This window comes from Pleurodeles waltl, chromosome 3_1 (genome assembly GCF_031143425.1).
Source record: "Pleurodeles waltl isolate 20211129_DDA chromosome 3_1, aPleWal1.hap1.20221129, whole genome shotgun sequence".
NCBI classification, from domain to species: Eukaryota; Metazoa; Chordata; class Amphibia; order Caudata; family Salamandridae; genus Pleurodeles; species Pleurodeles waltl.
The window spans coordinates 754,634,130-754,653,534 of record NC_090440.1 but is presented as its reverse complement, the minus strand read 5'-3'; the positions used below and the strand labels follow the sequence as shown (position 1 = coordinate 754,653,534).

The following is a 19,405-nucleotide window of genomic DNA, read 5'->3' as shown; positions in this document are numbered from 1 at the left end:
AGTACATCTTGCACAGACTCTGGCTACTGGGATGGTGTATCAAAGATGGCTCTACCTGGTTATGACATTCCCTAGTTCTATCTTTTTTAGTAACTTTAATAAATATGAATATAAAGGTGTATCAAGCATTTTCTCTGGGTTCAATGATCACAGGTATTTGGAATTGCTCTTGGATGATGTCGATAATATGGCACAATCACATTAGGTTAGAGTAAGTATTTAGACCATTGATTAACCCACACTGGTTCAGGTGTATCAAGTCATTGATTAGAGGGGAGAGATTATTAGCAATGACTTTACTCAGTATTTTATGTTTGGTGTTCAGTAAGGACAGTGGCTTATTTGATCAGATGTCTAGTGGTTTTCTACACTGAATTGGCAAAACTACCACATTGGTTTCTCTGGTGGAGGAAAAGAGCATTCCAATTCCAACACTGTTGTATACATAGCCACCAGTTGGGAGTCAACATGGACTTAAACATGTTATAAATTTCTTGAGGCAACCCATCCGTCTCTAGTGATTTCTCCCTAACTAGCTCATGCATTTCACTTATATCTCTGCCAACATAAGGGACCCATCAAGGTTTATGATGTGGTCTTGACTTTGTCGAGTCAGAGATATAACATTCAGGTATCTTTGGGAATGTACGTTGAAGGTATCAGAGGGAGGAGAGAACAATTGCCTACAGTACTGTCAAAAGGCATTACTTATGCTACCTTTTGTGGTCACTATGCCCCTGTCTCTGAGAGAACACAGCAAACGGGTGCCCTGTCTATCTCTACTTTCAATAGTAAGGCTACAGTTGGCTTGCGTTATCACCTTCAGTATGCTGACTAGAAATATATTGTTTGTAGTCCAACGCACTCTGTGAGTCTACAAAGGTGCTACATTTTTCTTTGGCCCACAGTAATTCTCCTTCTCCTTGCTGATCTATAACTACCCCCTTGTCAAGAAGCCGAATATCATCATCCGCTTTCCGGATTTTTCTATTAATTCTCATATTCACTCCATAGGTAGTTTTAATGGCTATGTCTCTAAACACATCTTTGATAGTATCACATTTGTATTCCGGTGCTTCCACTGTACCTTTAATCTTAGTATAGACCTGGATGAAATTTTAATTACGCTGGAGTAATTGGAGTAAATTCATGTTAATCTTTTGCCATGAAATTGCAGAAAATTCCACAATTTCACCCCTTTGTAAAATTATGAGTACGTTTTCACAAAAATAAGCCTGCTTCTAATATAATAATATCTTGTGTGTTCGCCAATGGTTGCCCTTTCTGCTGCGCCAGAGCTTTAGCTGGTAGTCTCTACATGAGAGTCACTGTTTGCACATAGCCCCTGTCCATGGACAGTAACAAGGGGTTATAGCCTGACTCACTGTAGCATAAATATTCTGTGTTGTGGGTTGTATTGCAATTGTTGAACTCCCTGTAAATATGTCTCGTCTTGTATGTATGTCATTAATCAGAGAGTGGAATGAGAATTCCTGATCTCTGGGCTGCATCCACCTGAATATATCTCCCTGTTGCTACTGTTGTAGCCACAGTGTGAATTTATGTGCAATGGCCTATAATGTGTATCCCTTAGTGGAGGAATCAACTTGTCTTTTTCACAGCTGAGTGGTGAATTATATTCTCCCAGGCCCATAGACTTGGAGTATCTTCAAATTTCAAGAGTGCGGGGACTAAGAAATTCATTTAGTTCCAATAATCATGGGCTCCTCTGCTAACAACCATTTTAGTAAACCATATCGGGCATCCTTATCAACATATGCATTTCAAATTACCTAAGCATTCCAAATTACATAGGGTGTATTTGAGTATATCCAAATTAGAGCACCTCTGGAATATGGCAAATATTTAGGGCCAGATTTAAAGAAAAGTGGCGCAACGTGGTGCTGTGCTAAAATTGACAGCGCTGCGCTGCATCACTTTAGAAAACGAAGGGATGCGGCGTATTTAAGGCAATACGGCGCACCTCTGTGTTTCCCCCTGCGCTGGTGCTAAATTTAGCTGCACAATGGTGCAAGGATGTCTGTGTTGAGGGGTGTGATTGTTTATATGCGGGAAGGCTTCCCTTCCTGCACGTAAACAATCACTAATGGCGCTTTGGCACTTCTGTGTGTGCTACACATTGCAGCTCACACAGAAGTTCCAAAGCATCATTTTCAAATGATTGTTTATGTGCAGGAAGGGACACCCTCCCACACATAAACAATATTTTCTGGCATTTTGCTTTTTCTATGCGTGCGGCAGAATGCAAAAAAATGAGGAGTGGCGTTAGATTTGGGTGCTGCCTCAGGTGTACAAAATGTCATAAATCTGAGGCAGCATGAAAATGCAATGGGTGTTACTGTGGCACGCCCACAGCAACACCCATTGCACGCCCCTTCCACACACAGTGCTGCGTGGGAAGGTGCCTTTTTTTCCAAGATGGCGTTAAGTCACAAAAAGTGGCTTAACGCCACCTTGTAAGTATGGCGCTGTGTTTAGCGCCACAGGAGAGTCACAAAAAGTGACACTCCTGTGGCGCTAGGGGCCTATAAATATGGCCCTTAGTACCCATAAGTTGTTCATGCCATTGGATATTGTTCGCCTCGAGCTGCCTTCTGCAGCATCTCTTCTGATATGGAGATTTGCCACAGTGACCTTAAGTTCTGTCATTTGATCTTGCAGTTATATTCAGAGGACCTTAGCACCTCCATCTTAGATTTGTTCTCCGTTAACTATGAGATAGTTTTTTATGGTCAGCTAACAGTTGGTCAACATCAAATGCAGCCAAGTACTGCTGGTGAGGCGAAAGCAATCACAGGAGTTCAAATATATTCCTCCTTTGCCCCATAAATATCAAGATTTTAAGGAGGAATGAGGCCTCGGTGCCTACAGAGTCCGCGTAATGCTTCCTATGCCATGTTGTGCTTGGCCACACCCTCACAAGTTTATAAAATATGAGTCCGTTTTCAAAGTTGTTGCTAGTTCTGAATGTGGCTGCAAGCCTTTCACCCTCATCAAGAGGACTGAAAACATCATACAAAATGTCATTAGGCAGTACAGTAATGTATTTTACCAGAAGTATGCTATGCATGTTATTGTTCTTCAGAATGTATGGCGATATGGTTCAAATGGTAAAAAAGTAGTGACGCCCAATACTTCACCTCGTTTGTGTTCTCAAATGTATGCAATTATTACATGATACTATGCCTATTGAAGAAATCTAAAAATATAAAAAGTGCAATATTAATACAGAAATGCATGTATATGAAGAGTTTGTAAAGAGCTCTGAGGCACATATATCTTGCGCCCTAAATAAAAAGTATGCTAACTCAAAATCGTAGAAGTTTCTTAAAATATGTTAGCTTGTAATGCGCACTGTAATGCGCACTGTGTAATGTTTTTATCCAGAAACCGGCCATTCGAAAAATGTAGGTGATGCTTTCTGACTAGGACAAGAGGCGACAGCAGCCTACTTCCATCACTAACACCTCATGCAAAACACAAGATTGTGAGATCACGGTCTATTAAGTTTAAAGCAAACTCCTGACACCTGTGTTATTTTTCGGATTCCACAGGCTGAGGGCAACGTCTAAAGAAATTCCTTTAATTTATATATATTATGTATATATGGTGAAATATTCAATGCATATGAAACCTATACTTAGCAATCGCACTGCTACCTAACCAGGAGAAAGTCTTTGTTGTCCCCAGTCTACTCCGAGATAAATAAATGGCCAGGAGCACAGTCCCCTCCATATTTAGGAACAGGTCTGAAGGGCGCTGAGCGCGCCCTTTAGGCAGCCCCAAATAACATGCTGGATACTCTTAATAAATATTACAAATTATGTATATTAAGCACTTTTCATAAGTAGGTTCATTTTTAACTTTCATGTATTTATTAGCCCTAAGGTTCAGGTTAACATGTATTTATTGCCACAGATGTCAAAGATGTCTCGGACCTATGAGCAGCAGCCTTTTATGGATATATTTTCAGTGCCAGGTACTTCATATGTGCATAGCACCCAATATTGCCCCTCCAGAACTATGCACCTAATTGAACAATTTGAAATGAACATTTAAAACCAAAAGGTTAAACATTCAGCATATACTTTTTGGAAGAAATGCCACTAACAAACCCAAACATTTTCTAAAGTAATCGTTTTCTTTCCTATTGAAGAAAATATAGTTTGCTTACCTTTTGTCGAATTTCTTCTTCCATTTTGACTGGAGAGCCTAGTTCTGCGACCTGTTTAACCCCTTCGCTGGCATAGCCTCCGTATTCCCATAGGACATAATTCTTGGAGTGTGAGCCTCCAATGATCGCAGACCAGTGATTAGCTCGCCCTTGACAAAGGTGAAACAACAATATTGAGTGAAGTCAAAAATACAGTAAGAGTCTATAATTTAAATTCCTAATAATACAGACTTCCTTAAATTAGACAACAAATATGCATGTACATATTGTAAAAAAAAGACATAAATAAATAAATACATAAATAAATATTCCGTCAACAAAAACAACTTGGGGAATTCTGTGAAGTTTAATGGCAAATCATCCCACAAAGGTATTGATTTACCAAGAAGGAAATTACCAGGAAAAACGGAAAAATAATAAATATTTCCACATACTAGCTAAAAAAGTGTCTGCCTGACTCAAAAAAACAGGTACATTCGAACTTCTAACAGGTATCTAGGAGTCACAAGCTGATTTTCGCACCATTACAATTAATGAAGCAGGTAGTCTGCATTATTCCTCTTCGTGGTGCAAGGGTTGTAAGTATCCCTCACATCATAAAGGGAGGCACTGATAGCAAGGTAATGGCAAAAAAAACGTGTACGCTCGTTCCTTCTTGTGAATCAAAACTCCTTCTATCTCCCTTCAGTTCTCAAATAACCATCACTTGCTTTATGATCGTAACAGCAGGCTGGGCACCTCTACTAGGGCGGAGGTGTGTGCCCCCCCCCCCCACCCCCCAGCACCAGCAGCGGTTTGACTACAAGACTGTAGTAAAAGGGGCGGGGTCACAGGAAGTGACGAGCACTGAGGGGAGTGCACTGTGCACTACCCTCAATGTGCATGTGTGTTTGGCTGGCTGTCTTGGGCTGGCCAAACACACAGGCGCACAGGGCTCTCTCCCTCTGACAGTGTGTTGCTGGGCTGGAGAAAGCAGGCACAGGCTCCCAGTCTGCCTGGGCACTCCCAGCCAATCCTGATGCTTCTTAGACCAGCATCAGGATTGGCCCCAGCACTGGGAGCCTGTGCCTGCAGCAGAGGAGCCAGAGGAGTGGCGCGGTAGTGGCAAAAGTGACGGCGATGGCTATCCAGGTACGTGGGTTTAAAAAAAGAAAAAAATCCCTTTCCCCGTACCCCTGCCCCCACGTGCCACCCCGTTGCGCCCCAAGAAAGCACTGCGAGCCACTCCTGCGTAATAGAAGTCTCTCTACTAAAGGTGAGAGCAATTTGATTGCACCTGAAAAATGGCAAAATATTTCCCAACAATTTTAATTACATCAATAACTACTCTTTCTTCTCTCAATCATTACTAAATTATTTAATTTACTTGCCTACATCAAAACAATGGCCCATACTCTTTTTTTTTTATGTGTCCACAGGTAGGTTCATAGTATTGACCATTTCCCATTACCTTTCCTGGGCTGACAACCAAGAGGTACTCAAATCAAAGGTAAAGTCCAAACCCAGGATTGGGCAGAGGAGGATGAGACATAGAATGTGACAAGGAACACTAGAACTCACGACAACGAGGATTACCTGTGCACAACCAGAGGACTACCCTTCTCCTCCCTCTTATTTGTGTCACACCTTACTGGATAAGGATACTAGGAAGTAAGGAATATTTGACCCAAGGACAGTAACACAAATTATCTAGTCAGTCTGTATGAAAACCTCAGAATTTAAAACAAAAACACAAAACCCTAGAGACATACAAACTGCAGAACTTCTATACCATTTGCATGTTCCCTATCGTATAGTCTATAATGCCTCAAAAATGCTAGTGAAGATATAAAATATACAATTTACAGGAGTGAAATCTGACTCTACAAAGCACACATCAAATTGGTCTAATGGAATATTAATACAGCAAAGATTCTCTCAACAACTGTGGTACAGCACCAGCAAAAAGTAATCACTAGGCATCAAGGAAATATGGCTCTTCTCAGCCAAGTCGCAGGTCTTAGACTTGTAGAAGGTCTATTTATTTATGATGTCAATGTGGTCTAGGATCATTGGAAGGAATGCACTGCTACAATGGTAAACAGAGCTAGAGCTCTCTCAAACTGTAATGCCATATAATCTGAAAAAGGCGTCAAAGGTGCCCTAATAAATATACCACATTCGAATGCTGACAAACAAACATCATTTCTGCTGATCAAATACCAAACTAGGAAAAGTGAAAATAGCATTTCTTAAAACAAAGTTACATCCATAGCTGATAGGTTTCAAAAGCCAGAACTCACATGTAGTATTGTGTGGCACTGCCCAGGATATGATGTCGGGAGGCACTTGTATGATCAAATAGATATAGAGAGTTTATGGAATTCAAGTTGGGTTTGGACCAGTGGTGTGGCAGCACGAATACACAATAACAAAGTGTAGTCAATTGTATGACATAGGAAATACAATGGCCTTACCAAGGGGCAGTGGTGAGGGGCGGTATTGTAATACTCATCATGACCCTACAATTCACTATTTGACTTTAGTTTTATTGTGAGTAGGCTAATGTTTTACCAGGTATTGGGGGTAGAAGGACTGGTAAATATGAGATGAATATTACAGGTCTTTTTCTGGTACTTGTCACACACCCTCTAAAAATAAAATAATCAGAAGTGCAGCCATTGCCAAGGGGCTGAATAAAGGTACAGGTAAGTAGAGCTCTATGATGTTCATCACTACAAATTGGATCTGGGGGGCACTGTAACCCAAACTCATATATACGTAAAATTCAGTGATATGAAAAACTCATATATTAAAGGGATGGCAAATGCATCCAAATGTATCTATTAGTCATGCATACTTGAGGCAGAGCAATTATTATAGCCTTACTGCAAAAATGCACTTAGACTTTAACAAAGGTAGGTGTAACTGTGGGGGGAAAGGGAGGAAGATTCAGTAGTAGCCACAGTCTCTGATCGCGCTGAGGGCGTTCTAACTTAGGTTGGACCAGGAGTCCATTTCAAAAAGACCAATAAATATATGGATAAGACGGCTGTTTTGCAGTGGTTGAATGCAGATGGGTGGAGAAGCAGTGGACTCCACATAAACCAATATGATCTTAATTCACGCAGATTAAGATTCTCGAAATAGGAAAAGGGCGCATTACAAATACAGAACATAAGTCAATACTATTGAATCATATCCATAATTTCATAGCTAACATTAATGTGGCTAGATCGCATCCCCTAGTAGGAGGGACGACAAAATTGGCTGATGGACTCAGTTAATAGGTGGCATGTGGGACTGAGGGACATATGAAGCATGTTAAACCCTCACACAAAAGAACAATTATTTCACCCACCTTCCCATGATTTAAACACCCATCTGCACATGTTCCTACATTTAGCACACAGTAGTCATTTAGTGAAGGATGACGAATATCTGTACAAAACAATATTAGAATTTAAGCCCATTTGTTCACATAGAAATGGAACTGTCACTTACTTATATCCACTCATGGCGCTTAATTCCAACAGAGCTTCAAGATGCAGCATTCAAGCGTACCATAACGAGTTACCATTAATTATTATTTTGAGGAATACAGAGGATTACTCCACATTAATGGGAAAATTGTGTTGCATAGAATACAAAGAAATCACATTGAAATGTTTGTATGATGGAACCACTAACCCGGAACAACACAAGCCTTAATAACGTGGTCGGAACCATGACAGCGTTGTTTCCACGCATGCCTTTACTACCCTGACACCCCCACCTGCCCTAAAAAAAAAAAAAAAGAAAACTATCCCAACCCTCCACACCACCCCTAAAAACTAAACTACCCTGACCCCCCACCCGCCCTGAGCCCTAAAGAAAAAATACCCAAACCCCCACCCCTGCCGCTTAAAAAGAAATAGACCACCCGCCCCACCCACCCCAATCCTTAAATCCATCCCCTGCCACTGCCCCAGCCCCACTTACATTACCACATCCTCTGCGTCCTCTCCCAAACAACTCATGGCTTTTTCTGAGCCTTAACCACGCATATGCATAGTTTAGCACGTATGGTTAAGGCATAGAAAAAGCTGTGCGTTGTTCTGGCAAGTGATTGCCTGGGAAACGTTCATGTTGTTAAGGACGCGTGGTTAAGGACGCTTCCCCATTGAAACAGTGAAAAACAAATGCAAAAGCTTAACGTGCTGTCAAGATGGGATAAACATCTTATTCTCTGAGTCTGGCTAAATGCAGCGGTATCGGAACCACACGTGGACCAGCTATATATACTGGAAGGTGAAGTGTAACAACTGTCATCCAATAAAGAAAATCCCAAGAAGCACCTTAAAATTTTACTGAAATTAGATATCTTATAAAGAGATTAGCAAGGAGAAAGCCCCGGGGTCAGATGGACTGCTCACAGAGACCTATGGAACATTTAATGACTACCTGGTCCCATATCTATTTGAGATGCATGAAGAGGCTAGAGGAAATGGTAGCTTACTTACAACCACAAAGGAGACCATTTCAACCACACTACCTGTCCCCAGAGAGCACTGTTTGGATGAGACATCCGACTGTCACTTTAACATGCTGAATGCAAATTGTAAGATTTTGGGAAAGGACTTAATAATCAGACTGATAAATACATCAGCATTGGTGATCCTGTCTGGCAAGAACAGCTTTGTACCTGGCCAGATGGTTTCCAATTCTCAGATCAAAGGATACACATACAAGATATGACGCAGCCAAATGAAAAGTTGGTAGGTTTCCTGGAGGGAAACAACAAGAACTCATGGGTCAGAGAAGTCTGCCACTGTTTGGATTATAAGAGAATCAACTTGGGTCCTCCCACACACTTGATTCATTATCAGAAGCGTGGCAGCGGTCTCCTGATTTGATGAGGGGAGCTTAGTCGAGGCAAGTGATTACTGGGATGGGGGTCACAAGGACATTTGAGTAATTCATATGCCCATGGGAGTCCTGCAAGGACTGAGGGGAATTGTGGATTGGATTGCTCCCCAGGCCGGGGAGCACTACAATGAATAATTCAAAGGACGGATAATTCTGTAAATAATGTGACTCGGATGTGAAAGGGGTTTTGATGAGTTTTTCCTTGTCTTCCAGTGTGCTGATGAGGTCGAGGAGCTAAAGGCTGAAACGTGTTGACAATCTTTTGAAAGGAGTCCGGCAAAAATATAAAATTGTAGCTAGAATAGAGATACCCAGGGGAAAGGAGGCCATTTAGCCTAAGAAACCTAGGCAGATGGTGGTGGTGATTTTGATGCACAGCAGAATTGATCGCAACCACCTGGTCTTGAACTCTGGGGAAGACACAATGAGTCCCAGAAAGAAACACATTGTGTATTGGCCATTTTAAGTGTGTTTATGTATATGTATGTGTAAAATACTATATTTTCTTGATGGTGGTGAAGCAGTGTAAATGTCCTTTGTGATCATTCTATAAAGTAATTAATTGAAGTAATAAATATAAGTCCAGTTACAATTAAATGTGTCATTGGATATTAAAAAGGAGTGAATTGATTCCCATGATTCGTTTTGCTGTAGTAGTGTAACTGTTGGGAATAGAGTCTTTAAAGCTAGAAAAGTGAACACTACTATCAGGACTAGAGCTGGAATCACTAACGTGAGAGATAGTTATGAGGTGGAAACACTCCATATGTTTTCTGATCTCCATCAAACATAGGTTGTCCACTAGTTCACCTTTAACCATATGTGTCATTCAGATGAGCAGCTCGATAAAATTTGTACAATAAAATAGTTCAAAGACTGGCTTGCTGCGTTGCAAATCATACTGAAGGCAGAAAAATAACAGCTGTATTCAGCACTCAGAAATATAAGCATACTATCACCCGACACCTAAGAACTAAATGGGTTGAAGACAGAGATGGTGCCTTATCAATCACAGAATGGGCTGCATTCATGGCAGAATTGCAAGGCATGCTTGATTTAACTAAATGCAGTTTAATTATATGCACCATGCATTTAGCCCTAGAGCATCTGAGTAAATGTATTTCCAGGAGTGAGTGATAGATGCCCAAGCTGTGGGGCAAGAAATGCAATTTTTACCAAGTGGTCTGGAAGTGAATATTGGTGGTGGGCATGGTAAAACTCATAACATGGAGGAACCATGCACAAATGCCAGGGGCACGTTTACTGTGTCTGATGTCTAAAGCTAAGAAAATAAACTTGAGGATAAATGGTCGGATCTGCCCTTTCTGCCCTTAAAGAGGCAAGTAGCAACAGCATAAAACACCCTCTTATAACCTAGAAAATCCATCTGCCAGTGCAAATCAAAAAAGCACAGGCAAAGCCAGTAGATCTTGCTTATGCAAGATCTACTGGCTTTGTCAATGTTTATATTTTTATACATGTTGTACAGCAGCGTGGCTGCTATGGAGCAAGGTTGAAAGTAAGAAGAAAAACAAAAAGGTCATATGGCGCTGCTAGCACTGACCATGTCATTTTGCTTTCTTTTTGGAAGTTGGGAGGAAAGAAGCAAGCAACAATGGGGGAAGGGGACGAGGGCCAATACACCACATGGGTAGGCAGTGATTCAGAAGTACAGAGCAAGCAACAATGGTGGAGAGAGGTGCGGGGATATGTGGAAAGCAACAACAGGGGAGGGGAGTGGGGGAAGAGGAAAAGCAACAACAACAGGAGCGGGACAGAGGGCAGGCAAGCAACAACAATAGGAGAGGGAAGGGGCGAGAGGTGTCAAAGAACAAGAGAAGGCAAGAGACAATGACAGGTTGAGGAAGGCAAGAAATACTTATAGAGGGGTGCAAACAACGACAGGGGGAGAAGAGGCAAACAACAAAAGCAGGAGGCATGCAAATGCATGCACCAATGGGCTAGCAGCAACGCCGAGGTACCAACGATGATGGAAGCAAAAAATAAAAAAGGAACTTGAATCTAAGCGAGAAGAGCGAAGGACTCTAATAAAGCAATTAATCAATATTTGCTCTATACTTCATTGAAGGGACAAACACACAAAGAAGAAAATGAAACTGGAACAGGCCGACCAATGAGAAGCAAGGAAATGACAGTGACAAAGATGCCAACCAAAGGCAAATAATGAGCAGGTTCTAAGCCCAGTTGAAGTTTTAGTGAAGGAAATATCTTGCAAGCAATTGTGCATGCACAACCAGAGTGCATGCACCACCAGAGCTTTCTGAGATGTGAAGTAGTAGCAAAGCAAGGGGTGGAAGGAACAAGAAAAGAAGACAGCAAAAACATTATAAAGGGAAGTAAGAAGACAAATACAGTATAGAGGGAAGCTGAGGAGAGGAAAGGGAATGAGAGAAAAGATGGAGCTTTGGCTGATAATTATTGCAAAGCCAATAAAGACAATGAAAGAAATAAGCACAACATAGCAGGGAGGATGAATCAGAGAAATTTGGATTATGGTAAAAGACGGGTTTCCATGGGAAATCAGAAAGGAAAGAACATTATAAACAGAGAAATGTGGGGAGGTAAACATAGAGGAAAAGAAGAAGAAGTAATGTAAAATAAGGTGGGGTCAAGTGGGGATGGGAGGAATGACAGGAGAAAGGAATGAGAAGGGATGGGAGGTGAGAAGTGGGAAGGGGAGGGGATGAGAGGAAGGAGGAGCAGGGATGAACATAGTGTCCCAAAAAGAGAAAAGGTGCGGACACTGGGAATAGCACACCAATGGAGGTTGGAGGGTGGAACCAAAAGCAGGATTGCAAAGGTCTGCAGATGTTGGTGCCAGGAAGTAGACAAGGATGACAGGAAAAATGAGAGACAAGAGTGAAAGCAAGGGAAAGATTGCAAAGGGGTTAAATGAATGAGAAAAAAAGTAAGAGGGAGATAAAAAGAATGAGGGAGCCAAATCAAGAGAGGTAGAGGAGTAAAGAGATATAAGCTAAAGAGAGTTGGGAGATAAAGAAAGGAATCCAAAAGTAAAGAGGGAGAGGAAGAGGGGAGAGGAAGAGGTGAAAGGATGCAAGATGAGAAGTGGTGAAGAGGTAATATAAATATGAGGGAGGTATAGACTAAGAGTCATAGAGAAGAGAGAGAAAAGCAAAAGTGAAGAAGATAGGTGAAACATGGAGGGAAAGAGGGGAGAGGAAGAGGTGAAAGGATGCAAGATGAGAAGGGGTGAAGAGGTGATATAAATATGAGGGAGGTATAGACTAAGAGGCATAGCAGGGAGAGAGAAAAGCAAAGGTGAAGAAGATAGGTGAAACAGGGAGGGAAAGAGGGGAGAGGAAGAGGTGAAAGGATGCAAGATGAGAAGGGGTGAAGAGGTGATATAAATATGAGGGAGGTATAGACTAAGAGGCATAGAGGGGAGAGAGAAAAGCAACAGTGAAGAAGATAGGTGAATTGGAGGGGGGATGGAGTTACTGGTTAACTGGGGTGTTAGTCCAGGTCAAGCAACAGCTACAATCTCTGGCAGGGTAAACCCACAAAAAGTCATAAATTATTCTGTGCTTAACCCTGGTTAGTTTAGCAAATAAGCAGTCAGGCTTAACTAGGAGGCAATGCGTAAAGTGTTTATGCAGCATACAAACAGTAATAAAGTAAAAATACAACACAAGAAAAAACCCACAACAATTTAGAAAAAGAAGTAAATGTTAATAAATTATTTGACACCCAGTAGAATGGGAGTTATGAATGTTTGAAATTTTAAGTTAAAACTACCACCTAAAATATCAGAGGGTCAACCGCAGACATTTAGGCCCTCATTCTGATTCTGGCGGGCGGCGGAGGCCGCCCGCCAGAATTCAGCCCTCCATAATACCGCTCCGCGGTCAAAAGACCGCGGAGGGTATTATGAGTTTTTCCCTGGGCTGGCGGGCGGTCTCCAAAAGACCGCCCGCCAGCCCAGGGAAAAACTCCCTTCCCACGAGGATGCCGGCTCGTAATCGAGCCGGCGGAGTGGGAAGGTGCGACGGGTGCTACTGCACCCGTCGCGTATTTCACTGTCTGCTATGCAGACAGTGAAATACATTTTGGGGCCCTCTTACGGGGGCCCCTGCAGTGCCCATGCTGTTGGCATGGGCACTGCAGGGGCCCCCAGGGGCCCCGCGACTCCCCCTCCCGCCATCCGGTTCCCGGCGGGAGAACCGCCAGGAACTGGATGGCGGGAGGGGGAGTCGGAATCCCCAAGCCGGTGCAGCAAGCTGCGCCGGCTTGGAGGATTCCTGGGGGCAGCGGGAAACCGGCGGGAGACCGCCGGTTTCCCTTCTCTGACGGCGGCTAAGCCGCCGCGGTCAGAATGCCCCGCGGGGCACCGCCGGCCTGTCGGCGGTGCTCCCGCGTGCCGCGGCCCTGGCGGTTCTATACCGCCAGGGTCGTAATGAGGGCCCTAGTCATGTGAGACTGAATCAAAGTCGAAAAATATGGCAAACCTTTTTTTAAATTTTTTTTTTTTTAAATTGTTTTATTCAGTTAAACACAAATCAAAGAAACATACATTAATTCAGCAGATCTCTCGACAGGTGGATAAGGATATATAAGTGTCATTACACATCATATAACTACTGTGGTATCCCGTATCACAGATGTGACTCTATCGGTATCTCTCTCTATATGCTGATACCCAGGGATCCGTTCCAGGAAAAAGAAAGGGAAGAAAAAAGTCCTCCATAGCGGAGGGATGCAACAGTCCACCACTCCGTAGAAGGGCAAGGGCAGCTACGCCCTATGGTGTTAATCTAACCACGTCGAGTAGAAAGAACTGCAAAAAGATAACAGTTGCAAAACCTCTAAAAAACAGGCAGGTGGAGGACACAGCCACATCACGCAGGGCTATCTCAAAGCAAGGAAACTCGCATGATTCGGGGGGGGGATTGAGGCACGCAGATAAGGGACATCAGTCACACAACACTCTCAGTCTGCGTCGCCAGGTATTCATTTAAAGGGCTCCAGATATCTTTAGGGCGGGATCTCTCTGGCATGAGTTCCCAGAATACTAACAGCTGATCATGGCAAAAAGCAGCATCTCGCAACCAATCCGCTCTACAGGGGGCTCTCCCCCGGCCCCAGCACATTGCGACTCTTCGCTTAGCCAGCAGCATTAGAAGGCCTACTAGACGTCTATGCGGGCCATGAACCTCGTCCATATATCCCAACAGCGCTATCTTAGGAGAGAGGGGTATCTCCTCCTCTGTCATTTCAACAATCGACCGTCTTATCTCCTCCCAGAACTTATACACTTCCGCACACTCCCATGCCAGGTGAAGGAAGCCCGCGTCCAGAGCTCCTCACCGGGCGCAGCGTGAGTCCGCCAGCAGTCCCATGGAGTGTAGTTTCCTAGGCGTATAATATATTCGGTGCAGAAACTTAAAGTGTAGCAAGCGCAGTCTATAATTCGGAGACAATGCCCTCATATGAGCACAGCAGCTGCGCCACATCGCTTACGGGATAGGCTCCCCCACATCTCTCTCCCATGCAGCCCGAGCGGATATCACAAGGCCGCTCCCCTGCTCCTGCACAGCATTATACAGCTTAGTTATCAACTTGGAGGGGGATCTCGCACTACAGAGTGCCTCCAGAGCCCGAAACTCCGAGGGAGCATCCGGCTCTTCAAAAAAACGTTCCCGCAGCAAAGCGCGGACACGGAGAGCACAAAAACGCTGCAGCAGGGTGCCATCACAGTTCGAGAGTGCACCAGGAACATCCAACAGCCGACCGTCTACCACCCAGTCTCCCAGCACCGACAAGTCAGCGTCTCGTAGAAACCCACGCACCCCTCCATCACGGAACATCTGGGCATCTGCCACCGCCATAACAGGCAGCAATGGAGCAAAGGGAACCGGCAACCCAGCCCGCCGCATCAACACTCTCCATGCCCCGGCAGTGCAGGAGATCGTGTCTATACCTCTAGAACGTGGGAGAACCCGTCTGCCGAGTGCACATACCAAGCCGTCAGGCCAGACAGAATCACTCTCCGGTGCAAGGTGTGGCATATAACGGGTCGGATTCAGCCAATAGTACGCAAAATGTGCCTGTGCACAGTGATAATATAACTCCAGGTCTGGGGCTGCCAATCCACCTCGCTCAAATGGCAGCGTCAATTTCTCCCAGGCGATGCAAGGCTGTTTACCGGCCCACACCAGCCGCACAAGCGCAGATCTCAGGTGCCGGAAATAAGCCTTAGTGAGTGGCAGGGGAAGATTCACGAATAAATACAAAAATTTAGGGAGTACCACCATCTTAGCAATAGCAATGCGACCGGTCAGCGAAAGGGGCAGGGCTTTCCAGACCTCCACTTTTTCCTCTAGCCATGTCAGCGCTGTCCCGTAATTAGCAAGCCGAAGCGTTTCCGCGTCGCAGCACAAGTGTAGGCCCAGATAGCGCACTGGCCCATCTGCCCAAACCAGAGGGTATCGCGAATCAAATCTCTCCACGCTAGGGGTTAGTGGCAGGATCATTGATTTCGACCAATTGATAGTGACCCCAGAAAAGTTCCCAAAGCGAACAATCTCATCTAGTAAAATATCTAGATTTTGCCCTAGATTGCGCACGTATATCGCGATATCATCTGCGTATAAGGATATCAAGACAGGGCGATGCCTGAACTGTAGGCCGCTATTACTATATTTCTGTCTCAGTCCTGCCGCCAAAGGCTCCATAGCAGCCGCAAAAAGAAGCGGAGACAGCGGGCAGCCCTGTCGCCTTCGACCGCGAGACCAGGAATGGGGCAGATATGCCGCCATTAAGCCGCAACCTGGCAGTAGGCAGCGTGTACAACAGCCTGATCCAGTTCACAAAACGCGCGCTGAGACCCACTCGGTTCAGAAGTGCAAACATATATTCCCAGGCCAGAGAGTCAAAGGCTTTGGCCGCATCAAGAAACACTGCAGCCACATCATCGCCTGTCTCTAGTGATCCCAGCACCGCAAAGAAAGTACGCAGATTATGGCTCGTGGATCTCCCGGGAATAAAGCCCGATTGATCCGGGAGCACCATTCTAGAGAGTAGTGGCTGTAGTCGGGTCGCTATCATTTTTGCGAGAATCTTATTATCAATGTTTATCATGGAGAGTGGGCGGTACGAATCGCATCGTGTCGGGTCCTTCCCAGGTTTCAAAACAGTTATTATTAAAGCCTCCCGGAGGGAGGTCGGAAGCGACCCAGTCTCCAGGGACTCCTCATACACCTCCAGCAAATAGGGGGCAAGGATGTCCCCATATTCTTTATAGAAGGCAGGGGTTAAACCGTCGGTGCCCGGAGACTTATCCCCAGGTAGGCTTTGGATCGCCGCCACCACCTCCTCTACTGTGAACGGCATATCCAGATACATCCTATGTGCCTCCTCAAACCATACTAACGCAATGCTCTCAAAATACTCCTTCACATCTGCCTCCCTAAGATCCGCCGGAGGAGCGTATAGCTGCGAGAAAAATTTAGTAAATACCTGCATCACGCCTCCCGCTCCAGTCACCCTGTCTCCCTCAGTATCTATCACCTCAGTGACGTAATTGCTGGCCCAGGGTCTGCGCAATAATCCCGCTAGTGTCCTCCCGGCTCTCTCACCCTCACCATACCTGCGAGCCTGCGCATGTCTCCCAAGGAAGCAAACCTCTCGGAGAGAGGCCTCCTCATACAGTGACACCTCACGCCTGATTTCGGCAAGCACCTCGTTTGACCATGTCTCCTCTAAGCGCCGCTCCAGGTCTCCAAGCCTCCTTTCAATATCAGCCATCTCCCGCCTTAGGGTTTTCAATATCCCATGCTGCTTTGCAAGACACACCCCACGAATAACCACTTTAAACGCCTCCCATACCGTGCCAGGGGAGTCCACCGACCCTCGGTTCTCCTCAAAAAATAACCGAATAGCCTCCCGTACCTCCCCTCGGAAAGTGTCGTCCCGGAGAGCACCACTAGGCAGCCACCACATCACCATCTGTTGTAGCCCACTGGGTATCGCCAGGTATAATAACACCGGTGAGTGATCTGACAGCGTGCGGGGAAGATGGTCTATTGCTCTTGTCCAGGCCTCCACATCTCTAGTGCCCAGCCATCGATCAATATGGGACCAACTGCTATGGAAGTAATTTAGGCAAGTGCCCTCTCGCACACCTGTATGTCTCTGCCTCCACAGATCTACCAGCGCGCCGCTATCCATCACTGCTGTCAATGACCTTGCTGAAGAAACATGTTGCATCTTGGCCGCACTCTCCCGGTCCAGCCGCGCATCCAGAACAACATTAAAATCACCGCCCCAGATCACAGCCCCAGCTCCCAGCGACTCTACTTGGCGCCATACCTCCAGAAAAAACTCCGGGTCATCCACATTTGGCCCATATACTGCCACTAGTCGGCAAGCCCTGTCTAACAGCACTCCGCTCAGTATTACGTATCTCCCATTAGGGTCAGAAATAATTTTGCGCGTGCGCCACTGCAGCCCCTTACGGATAATGATTGCAACCCCACGAGCCTAGCTAGAGTATGCAGCATGGTGAGCCTCCCCAACCCAGCCAGCTTTCAGCCTGCCAACTGTCGATGCCATCAGATGCGTTTCTTGTACCATACAGATGTCAATGCCATGACGCTTAACATAAGCCATCACCAGCCGGGCCTTTCGATTATCATTAAGTCCCCGCAAATTCCATGTCAAGCATCTCACAGCAGAGGAAACATCATCCCCCATCCAGAACCACAGTCATACAACTCTGCACATGGACACAGCCCCCCACCTGCCGATAACTTAACAAGAAAAAAACCAGGAACATTTCCCAATTAGCCCCCTCCTCCCACCTCCCACCCAGGCCCCCCAATTGGACCCTCGTAGTAACCCATCCAACCTTCCCTAAAGCCCAAACTGCAGGCATGTAACAAAACATAACCGGAATCATCCGTGGGGCAGAAGCCTGCCATACAGCTCTCCGCCCAGATGGTCTAGGGGAGAGGGGCCACGGGCAAACAGCAGCTACACATCAGGGGCGGGTCACGGAGCGGACCCTCACACCCCCACAGCCTCAGCGGCAACGGAGTCTCGAACCCAGCACTTAATCATTGTCACTGAGAGAGGCGTCTTCGGACCCCACCCCCCCCGGCGCCCCCGCCCCCCGTTGCTTAGGTAATCGTCTTGCAAACTTATTCGCCTGCTTTGGATCTGAGAAATACAGCACTTTGCCTTCATGTCGCACCCTCAATTTAGCTGGGTATAACAGAGCAAACCCGATTCCTGCCTGGCTAAGGAGGCGCTTTGTCGGTAGGAAAGCTCGCCTCTGAGCTTGTACACCTGGGGTATAATCGGGAAAGAAGTTAATTTCGGAGTTCTTATACACTAGAGGACTTTTCTCCCTAGCTAGCCAGGGCACAGTATCTCGGTCCCTGTAGTTCAATAGTTGTGCAATAAATGGGCGCGGAGGAGTGCCAGGCGGGGGGCGAGGGCCCAAGGAACGATGTGCCCTCTCAATCACCAACAACCGAGAGAGCTCGCCAGCGAACAGCTCCTGTAACATATTCTCAACAAAGTCCTCCATGCGTCCCATGTCAGTTGCCTCCGGCAGCCCCACGATGCGGATGTTGTTGCGTCGGGACCGGGCCTCCAGGTCCTCATTTTTATTTTGTATCACCTCCAGGAGACGCTCCATCTGTGCAAGCTGTTCCCTATCGCCACTGCGCGCATCCTCTATCTCAGATGTGCGAGTCTCCAGAGTCTCAAATCTAGCATCGTGGTCATCTACCCGGGCTCTGATGCGGTCAAGCCGCTCCGATACATGATCCAACTTGGCGTCTATCCCCGCCAAGCTGGTCTTAAGTTCCATGAACATGGATCTCACAGACATCTCTGGAGACTCCCCCTCGGCGTCTGCATCTCCAGTCTGGGAGGCGGAAGGGGCGCCGCGTTTCTCCCCCCCGGAGAAGGAGAGTTTAGCCTGTCACTTATCTGCCTTGCCCATCTTGCAGTATTACACGTTTAGTGCAACTAGCACAGCCCAGATGCACCTATCCAAGACTGCAAGTCTCTGTCTCCAAGAAATCACCTGGTCAGCTTCTTCGTTTTCCTCACCAGGCTACCAGATGGCCCCCGGGGGCACCGGCGACTCCCTCCCCTCCCAAGTCAATCTGTCTTCGTGAGTGGGCTCCGTAAGCCCCACCAGCCGCGGGGGGGCTCGACACAGCACAGGGGGAGCCGGGGATGGGGGGTCAGCCGGCCACCAGATTGCAGAACCAGGGTTCTTAAGCTCCACGAGCCAGGGAGGACCCCCGGAGCACAGCGTCGCACCAGCCA

The 19,405-nt window shown here is 45.9% G+C and overlaps 1 protein-coding gene across 2 annotated transcripts in view; it reads right to left on the bottom strand.

The window, feature by feature from the left end:
- SPON1 (spondin 1) overlaps window positions 1–19,405 on the bottom strand; it is a 1,167,370-nt gene that overhangs the window by 648,673 nt on the left and 499,292 nt on the right. For both annotated transcript variants that reach the window (XM_069223539.1, XM_069223538.1), the window contains exon 6: window positions 4,196–4,344. In XM_069223539.1, the coding sequence (XP_069079640.1) occupies window positions 4,196–4,344 (149 nt within the window). The remainder of the gene's footprint in view (window positions 1–4,195; window positions 4,345–19,405) is intronic.